Source organism: Lotus japonicus, chromosome 3 (assembly GCF_012489685.1).
Source record: "Lotus japonicus ecotype B-129 chromosome 3, LjGifu_v1.2".
NCBI lineage: Eukaryota > Viridiplantae > Streptophyta > Magnoliopsida > Fabales > Fabaceae > Lotus > Lotus japonicus.
In genome coordinates this window covers 42059382-42075906 of record NC_080043.1, presented here as the reverse complement: position 1 = coordinate 42075906, position 16525 = coordinate 42059382, and the positions used below count along the sequence as shown (strand labels likewise).

At 37.0% G+C, this 16525-nt stretch overlaps 2 protein-coding genes across 2 annotated transcripts; both read left to right on the top strand.

The window, feature by feature from the left end:
• The first annotated feature begins 8283 nt into the window (after nt 1–8283).
• Nucleotides 8284–12288, top strand: LOC130742783 (uncharacterized protein At2g29880-like). The gene is made up of 3 exons (XM_057594880.1): nt 8284–8640; nt 10898–11256; nt 11352–12288. The coding sequence occupies exons 2-3, from the start codon at nt 10906–10908 to the stop codon at nt 11397–11399; spliced, it is 399 nt and encodes a 132-aa protein (XP_057450863.1). The 5' UTR covers nt 8284–8640; nt 10898–10905; the 3' UTR covers nt 11400–12288.
• On the top strand, nt 9172–10751 carry LOC130742782 (uncharacterized). Its single transcript, XM_057594878.1, has 3 exons — nt 9172–9781; nt 9868–10093; nt 10187–10751. Exons 2-3 carry the CDS (start codon nt 9991–9993, stop codon nt 10627–10629), a joined length of 546 nt encoding a protein of 181 aa, XP_057450861.1. The 5' UTR covers nt 9172–9781; nt 9868–9990; the 3' UTR covers nt 10630–10751.
• Nucleotides 12289–16525: the final 4237 nt, after the last annotated feature.

The window sequence follows — 16525 nt, the reverse complement described above, 5'->3', positions numbered from 1 at the left end:
GGGATGAAGATGAATAAAGTGAAGATGAACAAGATGAAGATGAAGGAAGTGAAGATTGTGGGTTTACATTCTGGGTTTCTGAAGCATGATGGGGGTGGGTTTTGGTGAAAATGATGGAAGAAGGGGGTGAAGAGGGTGGAAGAAAGAAGAAAGGGACCAAAGTGAAAAAAAATTAGAAATATAATGTTGACTTTTATTAATTGGGTTAACGGACGTTAGGGGATTTTAACGTCAGGGACTAATATGACTATTTTTTGCCACATCTGGGGACCGCAAGCCTAATAAAATTCATTCAGGGACGATTCTGAAGTCGGTGCGAACATCCAGGGACTAATGTGACCATTTACCCATAAAATGAATGAAAACAAGATTGAAGAGAAAGAAATAAATGATATAACATGAGATGTGATTGTAAACGTAGGAGAAGAGAAATATAAAAAAATAAAATAAAAACAAGATAGAAGAGAAATAAATAAATAAATGATATGCTATTGTAAATGTAGGAGGAGAGAAATATGAAAAGAAATGAGTAGAAATAAAATAGAAGATAAGGTTGGAGTCAATGAAACATTACTCGTTGAAAACTCAATTTTACAAGGTTTTAACCTTCTTATCATTGGTTTAAAAAAACCTTCTTATCATCACGTTTAAAAAGAAAACCTTTTTATCATACCATAACTAAATTCAAATTTTAAAAATTAAAAAGACAAGATGGAAAGATGTGTCACCGCACACTATCAGTGCATATTAGTTAAATTATAGGTAAGTATTTTTTTATGGGTAAATGTTAGTTGTTAGTAAATTAGTCATCTTCAGGGTTCAACCCTGAACCCTTCACCATTCATCTCACCCAACCCTTATGTCTCTAACTCTGACCACTTGAGCTATCATTCGGGGACTTATATGTAAGTATATACAATGTTATAGGATCTTAAAATAGATCTAGGTTATCATGTAGGGATGGAGACATGAATTTCAAAATGATACTAAGATTTACAGGAATATAATTTATAAGAAAATTTTAATTTTTATTATCAAATAAAAAATGTGCCAAAAAAAACATAAGTATTTTTGTTCAAATAAGACATATAAGATTAGCTTAAGTGTAAGTGATACTAATCGGCTCATAAGTATTTTAGTGAGAAAAAAAAAATCATAAACAACAAAAAGAATACAGCTCCGTGTAGCCTCTCAAAATTAGGAAGTAGAAGTTATCTTTTTGTTAAAGTGTCTTTTAAAAAAAATTTATTTATTTATTTATTATTTAACTATTGTATAGGTAGGAGTTATCTTTTTGTTATTTTATCCTTACCGTGTATTATTTTTTGGATAAGAACATAAAAACAAAAGCTCTTTGTAATCAAAGTGCCTTTAGAGCTGAGAACATATCCACATGGATGTGGTGTTTACTCATCTTTGCGGAAAAACTATGACTTTCATAAGCATGACTGATTTTTAACTTGACTTAATTGTACTTTTGGTCTCCCAACTTTGGTCTTCTTGCGAAAATCGTCCCTAAACTTCAAAATTAGCAAAAAAACGTCCCCGAAGTTTACATCCGGTTGCAAAAATGGTTTTCCGTTAAATTCGGTCTAAAAACTAACTTTTTCTTGTTATAAAAAATTAAAAAACATATTTCTTAAGCAAAACATTAGATTAATTGGATCTGGTTTCAACAATGAACCCATCATCACCAACCTCTCTTCACTCCACCACCATCACCCAAAACCCACCCCCACCACCGGCGAACGGCGGCGAAGTCGCCGGAGAAGAACTGAGGGTTGAAACCTCTTCTCCCCGTGGTGGGGATCGTCGTGGTGGTGTTCATTTCTCAAAGGCTGAACGAATCAGCCGGAAAATCCATTTACAGGTGGCGACGGCGGCGGCCGGCAGCGACGGAACGTCTATCTGACTTGGGGCTTTTGTTGCAGACGGCGAGGGGAGTATGCTGGTGGTGGTGATTCCTTTAGATGGCTCATGGTTTGGCCGAGATCGGAAAGAGAAGGTCTGAGGAAGAACCGGATCTGGTTTCACTCATAAACGATGATGGATTTGATGGGATCCAAACTCAATTCCAGTGCTAGAATTGTGAATCACTGAGTCGTTATGACCCATAAACTCAGAAAATTCAAAAACTCAAATTATCAAAACCACAAAAACTGAAAACCCCAATTGAGATTCTCCCTAAACCAGGTGCAAATGTGGTTCCTTTTTGTTCACCATTGAAGCACCAAGCTTTTGGGCTATGAGAAAAAGAAGGGATTTCCATGCTGCCATACGTCCATCAATCTTTCTTGCTCTGATGTAATTATTTGGGATATACACATGTTGATTTTTGGAAATCTTTCTTGCTAGCTTGAGTTTGGTTTGGATATATTTTTTTTTTCTGGTTTGCTTTTGTTGTTGTTGAATGATAAAAGAATGATGAAGATGATAGTGAGTAAAATTTTCTTTCTGATGTTAGATATGAGAAAGAAAAGATAAATGAAGAATACTATTTTTCTCAATTTTGTTTTTTATTTATTGTTGAATTCATTTTAACAGAATATTCTGTTAGTTTTTAGACAGAATTTAACGGAAAACCAATTTTGCAACCGGGTGTAAACTTTAGGGACGTTTTTTTGCTAATTTTGAAGTTTGAGGACGATTTTCGCATGAAGGGCAAAGTTGGGGGACTAAAAGTGCAATTAAGCCTTTTAACTTCTAGTTCATAATTATTTTTATTCATGAAACACAAAAAGTGGAACTCGTATCATAGCTCAAGTGGTAGGAGTTAGAGGACATATGAGTGAGGTAGGGAGATGTCTAGGCTTCAATTCCTGGCGGGTGCAATTTATTTTTTCGATATACCAAAAATGAATCACAAAAAGTGTTAATATAACTTTTTTGTCACTTTTAAAATTTAGTATTTACATCAATGTTTAGAAAATTGGACCGGTCATCAAACCGGTCGAGGCACAGGTTCAAGGTTCAAAGGTCGAACCGAGGTTGAACCGGGATCCGACCGTGATAATTTATATGATATATTACATATATTAATATAGATAATATATTTTATATTTGTGAATAATGAATAGCTTATTAATAATATATAATAAAATTCTTTTTTATTAAATATAAAAATAAAGAATATAATACTACAATAACATAAATTATTATTTAGTCTCTAAAGGAAAGCTCAAGTGATAAGAATTAAGGACATAGTTTGAGGAAGGTAAGGTTCAAAAATCAATCATTGGAAAATGAATTTCAATGTTTTTTGATGTAAAAAAAATTTATTACTTAATTTATCTCTATACTTAAATAAATATAAACTAATATATCCAAAATTTGTATATAATAATTCTTGTGTATCCAAGTAATCATTACTCATAAGTCACAAGTCATAAGTTAAAGATAGTATTGTTAAAAAACTTTAAGTTCAACATTTCATCCAATAAATATTATATATATATATATATATATATATATATATATAAAACTGTACCTTCAATTACATAACTTCAATGCTGGCACAGTTGGTATGCTTACCTTTTTTATTGCTTCACGTCCTGGGTTCAAACCTTGCTACATGCAAATTTCCCCAATTTTTTCTATTTATTCCCCAATTTTTTCTATTTATTCAAAAATTGTGAACCGGCTGGTTCTTACTGGTTTCCCCTATTCGCCCACCGGATCAGCGGTTCGTTCACCGGTTTGACAAGTGCCCGATTTTATATACTGACAGAACCGGCCATATGCCCGGTTCCCGGTTAAACCGATCGGATCGGCCGGGTCGGTCCGATTTTCAGAACACTGATTTACATACATAAAATGGTTGTCTGATTATTACTTTGAAAAGGGGAGGCAAACTTTTTTTCCAAAAGTAATATATGACTCCACGTTTGTTTTTGTGTGCAAGAATTTTTTTGAAATCCAGTGAGCTAGAAGCTTAGACGTTAGAAAACTGAGTGAGAAGTCATGATTGCTACTTACATTTTTCTTTTTGGTGCAGGTTGGTACTTTAGGGTCCGTTTACTATGGACCACTTTTTTGTGGTCCATGGTTACACCACTTGCTTTTGACCTGCAATAGCAGGTCCAACAGGTATTTTAGTAATTTTTAAAAAATAAAAAATTAATATATTATATATAATTAGTTATATAGTTAGAACCTCTTAATATGATTTGCACTAATTGAGTCAGGTAATTGCCTCAGTAAAAAATTAAATCTGGAACATAATTAATACAACTAATTGGGTCAGGTAATTACATCAGTAAGAAATTAAACATGTAACATAATTAATACAACCTAAACAGCTCCTTCTTCTTTCTAACTCAAAATCCCTTTACCCGATTCATTCATTTATCATCAACCAGCTTTGTTCCTCATTTTCAAGTCCAGGACGGCTAGGGTTCGTGAGCCATCCTCAACCCGATCTGGCCCATCCATCCCTTTTCCCTTTTCCTCCATCTTTTCTGATGACATCTCTGTACTCTAGAGCTTTGTTCGTGAGCTTTGCTCCCGCTTCCTTCCGTGAGCTTTGTTCGTGAGTTTTTGTCTTTTCGTGGGTTTCCTATGCAGTAGTTTGAGCTCGAGCTCCGTTTCAGTGGGGTGTTTGGTTCCTTGGTGGGAACGGGTTTCGTGGGCTTTTCCAGTGGTGGTTAAAGTTGTTTGTGGGGTTAGTTGGCTGTTGAACATGTCTTCCCATACCCAGGAGTCTAGGTCGAACACTCGGAATGATGAACTAGCTCTTGATTCCTCCGCACTTCAGGTAACAGATTGGAATGTTGTCTTTGATTTATGGATTTTTTTTTTGCATATTATCATTTATTTGGGAAAGTGTTTCATTCCATGAAAAGTCATTTATTTGGGAAATTTTTTCATTCCATGAAAAATCATTTATTTGGGTAAGTGTTTGATTTCATGTTCATGTTGTGTTGATGGGTTGTTTGATTTGGGAATTTTACTGTGCCAGGGTGCTGAGCATGTTGGCAGAGTAGTGGTTAAAGGAGTGGAAGGTGATGTTCATGTCTCTGTTGATGAAGAACAGGGGACTGATGAAGAACATGAAACTGGTGAAGAACAAGGGACTGATTCTGATGAAGAAGAAGATGAAAAAGAGTCTGAAAATGGGGTTGAAGAACAAAATGTTGATGTGGAGCCGCCAACTGAGATTGCTATCAATGGTTTAGAAGATTTGGGGATGGTAAATTTCAAACAACTATCTGTCAATGATATAGTCACCTATCACTTTCCGGATCGTGAGGTTGCTTACTTGTTCTACAGTTGGTATGCTCGGATGCATGGATTTGCTGCGAGGAAGGCTAAGGTTCTAAAAAAAATCACAGAGATGTAATCCAACAGAGATTTGTTTGCTTTAGGGAGGGTAAAAGGAAAGAGAAAGATGAGCCAGAGGTTGATGGTCATGCTGGTGAAAAGAGAAAGCGTTTTCCGAAAAAAGCCACAAGATGTGAGTGTAAGACTTATTTTCAGGTCCATGTTCATAAGGATAACAAGCGTTGACATGTTAGATCTGTTTGTGATGATCATAATCATGTACTTGTTGAAGAAAATTTGATTGGATTGTTACCTACTCATAGGAGAATGAATGAGGCTGACATTACTCAATTGAATTGCTTTAGGAAGTCAGGAATTACAACTCCACAGGCTTATGGTGTGTTTGCCAACCAGATGGGTGGATATCAAAATGTTCCATTTGGACCTAGACAAAAGTACAATGAAAAATTTAAAAAGGAGAAGATGGAAGTATCTGATGCTAGAGGTGTTATCGCTTTCTTACGTAATTTGAAGGAAAAGGATCCTGACTTCATGTGGAAACACACTTCTAATGAGGAAGGAAGGTTGGACAAGTTGTTTTGGAGTGATGGTTGTAGCCGGGACAACTATTTATTGTTTGGGGATGTGTTGGCATTTGATGCCACATACAAGAAAAACAAGTACAAGCGGCCACTTGTAATTTTCTCCGGAGTTAATCATCACAATCAGACAATTATCTTTGCTGCTGCTTTAGTTTCTAATGAGAAAGAGGAGACATATGTTTGGTTGCTTCACAGTTTGTTAGATGCAATGCGGGGGAAAGCACCGGTATTAGTAATCACAAATGGAGATCCGACAATGAAAAATGCAATTAAAAGTGTGTTTCCAAATGCGCATCACAATTTATGTGCTTGGCATCTTCTTCGGAATGCAGTAAGCAATGTTGCGGAACCAAAGTTTGTTCAAATGTTTTCAAGATGCATGCTTTGGGATCTTGAAATTGTGGAGTTTGAGGACAGATGGACTCAAATGGTTATTGAATGTGGGTGTGAAGACAATGTGTGGGTTCATGATTTGTATGAGCAGAAGAAGATGTGGGCTGCTGCATATATGCGGGGTGAATTCTTTGCTGGCTTTCGTACAACCTCTCGGGTTGAGGGATTACATGCCCAAGTTGGGAAGTTTGTAGACTCATGGAACAATTTGACTGATTTTATGCACAACTTTTTTCGATATATGAGTTATCAGCGACAAAGGGAACTTGAAGCAGATTTTGCATCAATGCACGGTGACCATGTGCCGCAAACACAATTGAAGAGGCTTGAAAAGTCAGCTTCCAACCATTACACGAACAACATTTTCAGGCTTGTCTCTAAGGGTCTTCACCGGTGTTTGATGCTAAAGGTCAGTCTTTTCAAGGAGACTTCAACTTGCATCATTTACTTTGTTTCAAGGTTTTCTTTGTCTAGTAGGAAATGGAATGTGACTATGTGCAAAACAACCAGTGAGTTCAAATGCTCTTGTATGAGGATGGAATCATATGGCATTCCATGCGATCATATTCTTGCTGTTTGTAGATATCTAGACATGCCTGGAATTCCCTCATCATTAATTATGGGGAGATGGACCAAGGATGCAAAAGAGGGTCTTGAGCTGCGTGGGGAACAATTGGGTACATGGGACCCCATGGATCTTTGTAGATTTACAGTATTGAGGGAAAACTGCAGGCGAATGTCTAAAGCAGCATGTAGAACACTGGAAACATTCCGGGACACAAATGAACTGGTTCTAAAGCAAGCAAGGAAGCTGGAGAAATTGGAGAAAGGTGATGGAGTGAAACAAACTGTACATGTGGTGACCAACGATGCTGAACAATACTTGCGTGACCCACTCAAACCCATCAAAAGGCGCATTGGTGGTGCTTCTAGAGGTAGTGGACCGGGGAGGCGTACTTCCCACTGTGGTCTTTGTGGCGGGGCAGGCCATAATCGAAAAACATGCCTACGGGCTACACAGTGAAGTGAATATTTTTACTTACTTTATGATTTTAATAATCTGCATTTATGTACATGGTTATGTTAGTGGCAACCCTAGGCATTGTGTATTTCTTATCACCCCTTCATCTGCAATATATGCAACAAATGTAAAATTATATGAACAAACGTATTACCACTGACTTGTAATTTGCCACTGTTTTTGTCATCTCACAGGTGGGGGTGCACTCTTGGAAGGGAATCACACACTATCTATCTTGGAAGGGAATCTCGCAGGTGGATGTTGGATGCTCTTTGTAGCATGGTTGTTTTAGTAATGTAATTCGTGGATTTGTAATGATCTTTTTAACAAACTTGTGTGGATTTGCAATGTTTAGTAGGGCATATGATGCTTTGGGATATTGTGTGGATTTGTAATGTTGTTTTATTTGAACCATCAGTACTTTAAATGGTCTGTTTTCAAATTCATGGATGGTACCATACGCTTGTTACATTTGACATGGTATGTTACAAATTGATGTTTATTTCACTTGTAAATTTGTGGGGTTTAGACATGGTTGTCAAACATGCTATTTGTTTATTCCTTGAGTATCTAGTGATAGGACTGATTTTTATGTGAGAGTGAGAGGTGTGGTTTTTAACCCTTAGATTAAATTCAATGGATGAGATTAAATTCAACACGTTTCTATTCATATTACAGAATAATACAAAAAAAAACCAATAACTACTTGATTTGGTTGCCCATCTTGCTAATTTTATAGAGGTTGAATTAGGTTCATTATTACTTCATTCGTCCTCCTATATTTCCTTGAATTGGAATGTCACAAAATTCATACCCTTATACTCCCTTTCATTTTATACGTGGCTTTTTATATGGAAAAACCCTTATACTCCCAAAATTGAATGTCACAAATTCATGCCCTTACACTTTGTTTGGTTGTAGAGAGATAGAGAAGAGATTGAGGGAAGAGAGAGAGAGATAGAGAAGAGATACTTGAGGCACCCTCGTTTGGTTGCAACATAAACAGAAGAGAGATGGTTAATTTATGTGGGCCCTACCACTTTTTATGGTTCCCCCAAATTGCAAAGAGATAATAAGAGGAACGCTCACCCCTTTTCTTTCTGCCTTTTCTACCCTTCTTTTCCAGCGAGTTCTTCCTTGTTCTCCCGCGTGTTCTTCCTTGTTTTCTGATAAATATTCTCCTACTCCATGTGTGTAGCAGCGACACCGACGTAACCTTCGGTGGCTGAGCATCCGGCGTCGACCCACCAGCAAAGGGTGCTTGATCTTTGTTTATTTAAGTGGATAGATCTTGCCCACCACCATTTCCGACTCATCTTACGACCCACTGCCACCGAGCGCATTTTAATCTGTCACCAAACTCAAGTATTTCATCCTTCAACTCGACACACTGTTTTTGTGTCTCTAATCCATTTATTTCATTCTATTGAAGGATTGATGTCTATTATAATTACATATCGATTCTTTGGTTTACTGTGTTGTTTGGGATTGATTCTTTCTTCATATTAGTGCTGTTATTATTGCGTGAAATGGGGCAAATATTGTTTTGCTCCAAGTTGTACTCTTTCACATGAATTTAAATTCTAGAGCATTGATGGAACTGTAGAGGTAAGACATGCCATTTGTAAAAATTGTCACTTGATTATAAAGAGGTAATTAGAGGTAAGCTTATAAAAATAAAAAATAAAACTTGATTATAAAGACATGTAATAGAGGTAAGCTTACAGATATTTCATCCTTGATTATAAAGACATGCCACTTTGCAATTTCATAATTGAGATTGAAATTTATTTTGTTTTCTGGTTTCTGTATTCAAAATTTTCTCATTTGTTCATGTCTTGCATAAGGTCTCTTTTTAGTTTGTCCTATGGATAGAGCCTTGAATTGTGATAACCATGAAGATGTCAATATTGATGATCATACTGAACTGTTAAATCAAGTTGAGAGGGACGAAGATGACCATATTGATCTTGGAATGTCGATTCAAGTGCAAATTTTGAATAGTACCCGACAAGAGTTGGAAAAGAGGCAATACATTGGTGTTGTTGTCTTGCTATGTTATGTGGTACATGCATTGCATTTGTTTCAAATGGTGACCACTTCTTTTCATCGACGAGTCCAAGATGTGGATCTACAAAGAGAGCGTAGGCGTCGTGAGTTAATGGGTTACCTAACACATACAGAGAAGTGTCGCGACATTATACGCATGGGGCCTGAAGCATTCCTTCGATTGTGCCAGAAAATAAGAGGCACAGGTTTAGTAAAGGATAATATATGGTCCACTGTAGAGGAGCAAGTGGCGAAATTTTTACACATTATAGGACATAATGTTAAAAATCGTGTGGTTTCGTTCTTCTTCCATCGTTCCGGAGAGACAGTTAGCCGTCATTTTCATAATGTGTTGCATTCCCTAATCTCATTACAAGAAGAATTTTGTATCCAACCATCAGGTGCGGATGTCTCGGCACAAATACTTCACAATGACAGATTCTATCCATTTTTAAAGGTATGAGGGTGGTTTTTTTTACTTGTGGTTATCTTACCATTTTTAATGATTATATACAAAACTAACATTACTATTTATGACCAAAGGATTGCATTGGAGCTATAGATGGGACACATGTTCGGGTCAAGGTTCCAAGGGCAGAAGCCCCTCGCTTTCGTTGAAGAAAGGATTGCCCCACGCAAAATGTCTTCGCTGCATGTGATTTCGACATGAAATTCACATACGTTCTAGCAGGGTGGGAAGGAACAGCTTCAGACTCTAGAATTTTAAAGGATGCCTTGAGTAGGGAAGACCCTTTAATAATACCAGAAGGTTAGTAAAAACCTTTCAATTTGTAAAAACCATTCAATTTTCAATTCTTTTACTCGATCTAATGTGTTGTAATTTATCTCAACCTTTATGTAGGAAAATTTTATCTTGGGGATGCGCGATTTATGCTTAAACCTGGGATACTTACACCATATAGAGGTGTTCGTTATCACTTGAAGGAGTATTCAACTCGAGGCCCCCAAAATCCTAGAGAGTTGTTCAACCTACGCCACTCTTCACTCAGAAATGTCATAGAGAGAACTTTTGGTGTATTAAAAAAAAGATTTCCCATCATATTCAGCGGAACAGAACCACATTATTCGTTTGAAGTAATGAGGAACATAGTAGTTGCTTGCAATATACTGCATAATTTTTTAATGGGTGTGGACATTGATGAAGCCTTAATGGCTGAAGTTGACCGTGAATTGCTTCAACGTGACATAGATAGATCCCAGGCTCAACGTGATGAGGAGTACAGACAAGGCCAACTTCTAAGGGATAATATTGCAAATGAAATGTGGAATGTTTATCAAGTTTAGTGTTGTTGTCTCATGGTTCCTAGGTCTTCATCTTGTAATTTATACTTGGATTATGTGCATGTAAACTTTGATGTTGTTATTCATGTTTTCCATATGTCATTAGTGTTGGGTTATTCTTTCTACTTGTTATTAATTTATCTGTGAAGTATTGAATTGATTTGGGTAATGTCAAAGACTATTCTTTTCATATGTATTTGTCATTGATTCCTAAAATACAATGGTCAGCATTCTCTATCCTTCTATCTATTTACCACAATTGTATTTATAGGTTGAAAGATGTCAAAGAGTAAAGGTCAAGCTGGGGAACCTACTCAAGTCCGTGTTGTGATCTTGAGGTGGACTGAAGACATGGACCAAATATTACTGGATGCCTTTTGTGAGGAGGTTACCAAGGGAAATAGGCCGGATGGTGCATGGACAACGCAAGGCTATGCTAATGTACTTGAGGCATTAAAGGCTGGCGTTTCACCAACCATGACAAAGCAAAATATTAAAAATAGAATGAAAACCATGAAGGATAACTTCACTGAGGCTTATGATCTATTCAAAGGTCTTAGTGGCTTTGCATGGAGTCCAATGACTAAGAGGTTTGAGGCTGAGGATCATGTATGGGAGGAATTAATTAAGGTGAGTTGCATTATTCATGACATGTGATGCTGATCATTATGCTATTTATTTACACAACATAATACTAACTAATGTTGTCATTTAATTTGTGAAAGGAAAAACCTCATGGAAACGATCGCAAGTCAAGCACTATGATACATTGAAGGAGCTTTTTGGTGCTGATCGAGCAACGGGAAAAAAAGCCTTAAGTGCTGGCCAAATATTGCGTGAAATGGAGAAGGAAACTGTGGGCTTAAATGATGCTGGCGATGACACTTCTATGCTGGAACCAAATGCTGATGTCTTTGAGGGGGGGCAATTCTCCCCTCCTAATGTCGACTATTTTAGCCCAGCCCAAGCACCCTCCCATCAATCTACAGGTACATCTGGTTCACGAGGAATAAAGCGTAAGACACCGATGATTGATTCCTTTGATTCTCAAGTGGAGAAAATGACTAGTGCTCTTGGATTGATGTCTGATGCATTGATTAGTGGTAATTGTATTTCTAGTAAGCTACATGATGTGGCTGAAAGGCAGGTGGGAGTCGCAGAACGTCAAGTTGTAGCAATTGAAGAGCGTAATGAAATTTACAAAGACCAGTTGACCGTCTTTAAACATAGTAAACCACGTATATATACTGAATCAGATGTGTGGAACATGTTGACTGAACTGAATGTAATCGATCACCTCCGCATGCAGTGCTATGAATTTTTATGCACTAATGATCAAAAGACGCGCCTGCTTTTTGGTGTACCAGCTCACATGCGCCTGCAGACTCTGTTTCAAATGATGAATGTCGGTGGGCTGCAGTGACAATTCATGTTCAGCCTATGTTTTTTTGCTAGTGTGCATTATGTACATTTTGGGGTGTTTGTACTGAAGACATCTTCTAGTGCCTTTAGCTATTTTGTGTTACTAATATGTAATCTATTATGGAAAGAAGTAGGAAGCTAAGGAAGGGTTTTTTGATGTAAAAGGATATGTTTTTTTGTTTTGGTGGCAGTCATATGCTTTGTAAGCCTTTTGAATGTAATAGACTCAAACATTATGTATGGATTATAGCAAATGTAATATAATTACTTCTATTATTGATTTTCCCTATCTTAATATATATTAGCAAATTTCTTTTTCTTTTTCTTTATATTTATCACATTTGATGTCTTTATTATGATTTCACTCTCATTTGAGTTAATTGGTGCCTGGTTACTACTGCAATTGCTTTTTTTGAAGGAGGGGCATTGTTAATTGGTGCATGGTTACTACTGCAATTGCTTCATGTGCTGGTTTAGTCTTAAGAGGTATATATTTGCTGGTATATTGTTGTCTAATACAAAGGGAGTTATTTCCTTGCATGATGTGGCAGTCCTTGGAGGGTTGGAATTGAATCATTGCTACCTATATTGCTTGCTATCTTTTTATTGATTTTGCAGGGTGATTTGGAGCAGCCACATTTAAGTAATTTTGATATAATAATGACTTGTTTTGTAATGTTTTTGCTGTTCTGGATGGTCTGCCAATGCATTGGGTCAAGAGCAGAAGTTTTGATAGGATGCCGGTGGCCTATTGCTGTTATATTGCCAAAGGAGTGGCACTCAATGGGTTGCTCTTGAATTGTACATGGCAGGTTTGGCTGAGGTGTTTCTTACAAATGTATGAAATGATGGTGGTCATGATAGGGATCTGTTACTATTTCTGCATAAGTGATAAGGTGTTGTTCTTGCAAAGTGTTGTATTGACATTTAGTTTTGTTTATGGTGGGATTAAAGTCAGACATGAATTGACAGCAATTGGGCATCTTTCAACGAGGTCTCAAATCTGTTAGGAATTGCAGGTAGATTTTTCACAGGCATCTGGATTTTTTACAAGCATGCAGTACTAGTAATTGTGGCCACTTCATGTTAGAAAATACATTTCTGGCGGTTTTGAGCCCCCAACACGTTTTTTTGGAACCGACAGAAATTACTTGTCCAGTACATGATGTCACATTAGAGTTTGGGCAAAAATGTCTTTTAACACAAAAAGTAACCTTCTCTCTTTCCACTATCTATTCAACCAAACAAAGAGAGAGAGATCCACGTCATTCTCTCTTCTCTATCTCTCTTCTCTTTTTATCATACCAAATAACCTCTAAATCTACTCTATCTCTCACCAATTTCTCTCTACTCAACTTCTCTCTTCTCTACTCTCTCTTCTCTATCTCTCTCTTCACAACCAAACAGAGTGTTAATGTGTTATGTTAAGTTGTAATGGAAAAATATATGCCCAACACAAAGTGAACTTCATTGAAATAGTAATGACCATACTTGGCTACAAAATGGAAGAGGGACAAAGGGGATGACAATAAAGGGGACACAAAAGTAGAAATTATTTTGTTCACACGGGCAGAGCATGATACCGAATCCTTCACACACGGCGGTCAGCTGCGCGCGAGATGTCAATGGTAAAAACATCTTCAAAAACTGTTGGCATGCAATATATATGGTCTCCAGGCCCAACATGATTCTCCACCTTGAATTCATACCAACCCTTTGCAAATGAACACTGGTTTCCAGTGGCATAGTGCCACACCACTTTGACAGAATAAAGCTTCACATACTCATATACCAAAACGACCTTTTTATATTTCCTATCCAACCACTTTTCCGCAAACCATGCAGGAACCCCCTACATGAAGTGGTGAAATTAACATGATGGAAATTAACATGTATGAAAAAATGCTTAGCAATATATGCGTTTTGTGGGAATTCATGAATGAAGTGATGAAACCATGGTTGTAAGAAAAAATGCTTACCAATGCTTGACCCTTTGTAGCTTGAGACTTTGTAATGGGTTTAACAAAGCCTGGACCAAATGGAATTTCACCTACCCTAACCTCCTTCCCTACAAACCTTGGATCATTTCTTCGAATTCATCCATAAGGGTAATCATCAGAACCATCAGAATCACTTTCATAAAAAACCTCAGCATCAGAATCAGTATCAGATGAGATGTCAATAACCTGAGATTCGTTTGGGGGTGGGAATTGGCTAGAGCTGGCCATTGAGAGATAATTGAGAGATGAGAAGCAAGAAATAATGGGAGAGAGGAAAGAATGGGACACAGCTAATTGAGAGAGATAGTGGTGGTTTTTATAGATAGGCAATAGTGACTTTTATAGATAAAGTTGGGGGGAGGGGGGGGGTGAGTGAGGACTTTGGGAATGATGGTGTTGAGAACACAAACATGCAAAAAAGCTGTTTCAAAAGTTAGAGATTTGACCACACTTAGAAACAGTAAAAACAGTAAATAGAGTTATGACATGATTCCTCTGACCAAGAATCATTAATAGGGGAATTGATAGCATTGACCGTTTAGGGGAGGGAAATGATGGTTTTGTACAATTGGGGGGGGGGGGGAGGAATTGATATCAGTTAAATGCAAACATTAAAATTTCAACTAAATGCAAACATTCAACCAGATCATGGAATCCAGGTAACTAAACAAATACTCCATAGTGGGGGCTAAGTTCAGGATCCACCCAAAAGGTGACAAACAAATGGTTAAACAATGCACTGCCTATCATAGGATATTCAATGCATTGTTTTACCACCACCAAATCCAACGCATCATTGTTGTAAAGTTAGGTTAGATTATTTTACATGACCAAAATTTGTGCAACACACATATATATGCACAACAAAAAATGCAGCCAACTATTAACTCCTACTGCTGCCTATTAACTCCTACTGCTGCCTGTGTTAAAAATACAACCAACAAAAAATAATACTTGCCCTTCAACCACAGACTTCACAAAGTCGTAGCCACCCCTTCAACATCAGCAGTGTGATATGCATTCCAGAAGACAGTGGCCTTCTCCTCCAAGCTCCTCCGAGTGTCATTATGCTCACCACATAACAGAGTGGTGGCAGTGTTCATACGAACAACCCTTTCATTTGGTTGGCATAAGAAAAAAAACAGAAATTAATTCTTACAACACACAATCACAAACCAACAAAACAGCCATAAACCATGAATATGACTATTTACTTACATAGCCAGATCGATTGGGATTAAACCCAGAACCCAATTCAAGCCAACTTAACAGCCACATAGCTGAATCATGGCTGCAGTAAACATAATAACAGGGAAGAGTTACCAAAACTTGACAAAATTATTAAATTAAATGTATGCAGTTCAATTTCAATAAGGACTACCTGCTACCAGTATTGAGGATGCCCCTTGCTTCCTTTAGCTTTCAAGAATGAAAGTCCACCATTTTCCGGTAAAAATTAGTTTCCACATATCTGTCCTTTGTGGTCATCATTTCAACCAATGTGTTGCATTGACATACAATAAAAGCAAACAAATTAAAGTATGAAGCTAGAATGTGAAAAGTATTCAGATTGAAGTGAAGTATTATATAAACATTACCAATGTTTTCATGGATGCACATCTAACCGGTATGTCCTCCACATTAAGATGGGAGTCCAAGTGGTAAATGGTGTAATCCCCAATGGAAATGATGCACAAATACCAATGGCCAGATTCAATCTTGATAGGAATGTAGATCTACATATGCAAGTAAATATGTTCAAAGGTGCATCACAGTCATTAATGATAGAGAGTTAAGACATATGCTTTCACTTATGAAACTTAAACAAAACTTACATATTTCAAAGTGTTGTATGGATACATGAATGGCCTCAAGTATTCCATACACAATTTCTCAACAGAAAAGCCATTGTAAACATCCTCCTATTTTAACAATAAAAACATATAGGACTTCAATAATATGAAAAATATCATGCAGATCAGGAACTCTTTGAAATCTAACCACAAAACATGGGGGAAAGCACCAGATAGTATCATCCATGTGAAAGCTTTGTTCACGCATGATCTTGACAGCAACCAAGGTTATAATCTGTTTTTGTAGATTTATAAACAAATCTGTTGGTCAATCTGCAAGTGTACATATATCTCCGGGTTTTAAATTATCGAACCACAGGGAATTAGAATGTGAATTCACTTTAAGAGTCAAGTTCAAGTTTAAAAAGCGAGTAAAATTCAGTTTTTAAGATTGAAAGTTTCTTTGATTATGTAACAGATAAATGAACAAGTAGTAAAGTGATCGAAATTCAGAAATGAGATTGCCTTGGGTTCTTGTTCAACTAATTCAGTTTTAGCAAACCTTCCTATCCAATAAATCCTGAGTCTCTCCTTGAAGTTCTAGCCTAGATAGTCATCTATCGATGCCTCGTAAAGAAAACCCTTTCTAACCAAAAGATAGGTTCAATTCCTTGATAACCTAAG

What these genes read in the sequence shown, in the direction of transcription:
- LOC130742783 (XM_057594880.1), top strand. Translation starts at nt 10,906, where the DNA reads ATGTCAAAGAGTAAAGGTCAAGCTGGGGAACCTACTCAAGTCCGTGTT. An exon ending in TATGGGAGGAATTAATTAAG is followed by an intron (nt 11,257 to 11,351) that starts GTGAGTTGCATT and finishes AATTTGTGAAAG; the next exon opens with GAAAAACCTCATGGAAACGA.
- LOC130742782 (XM_057594878.1), top strand. Translation starts at nt 9,991, where the DNA reads ATGAAATTCACATACGTTCTAGCAGGGTGGGAAGGAACAGCTTCAGAC. An exon ending in CCCTTTAATAATACCAGAAG is followed by an intron (nt 10,094 to 10,186) that starts GTTAGTAAAAAC and finishes ACCTTTATGTAG; the next exon opens with GAAAATTTTATCTTGGGGAT.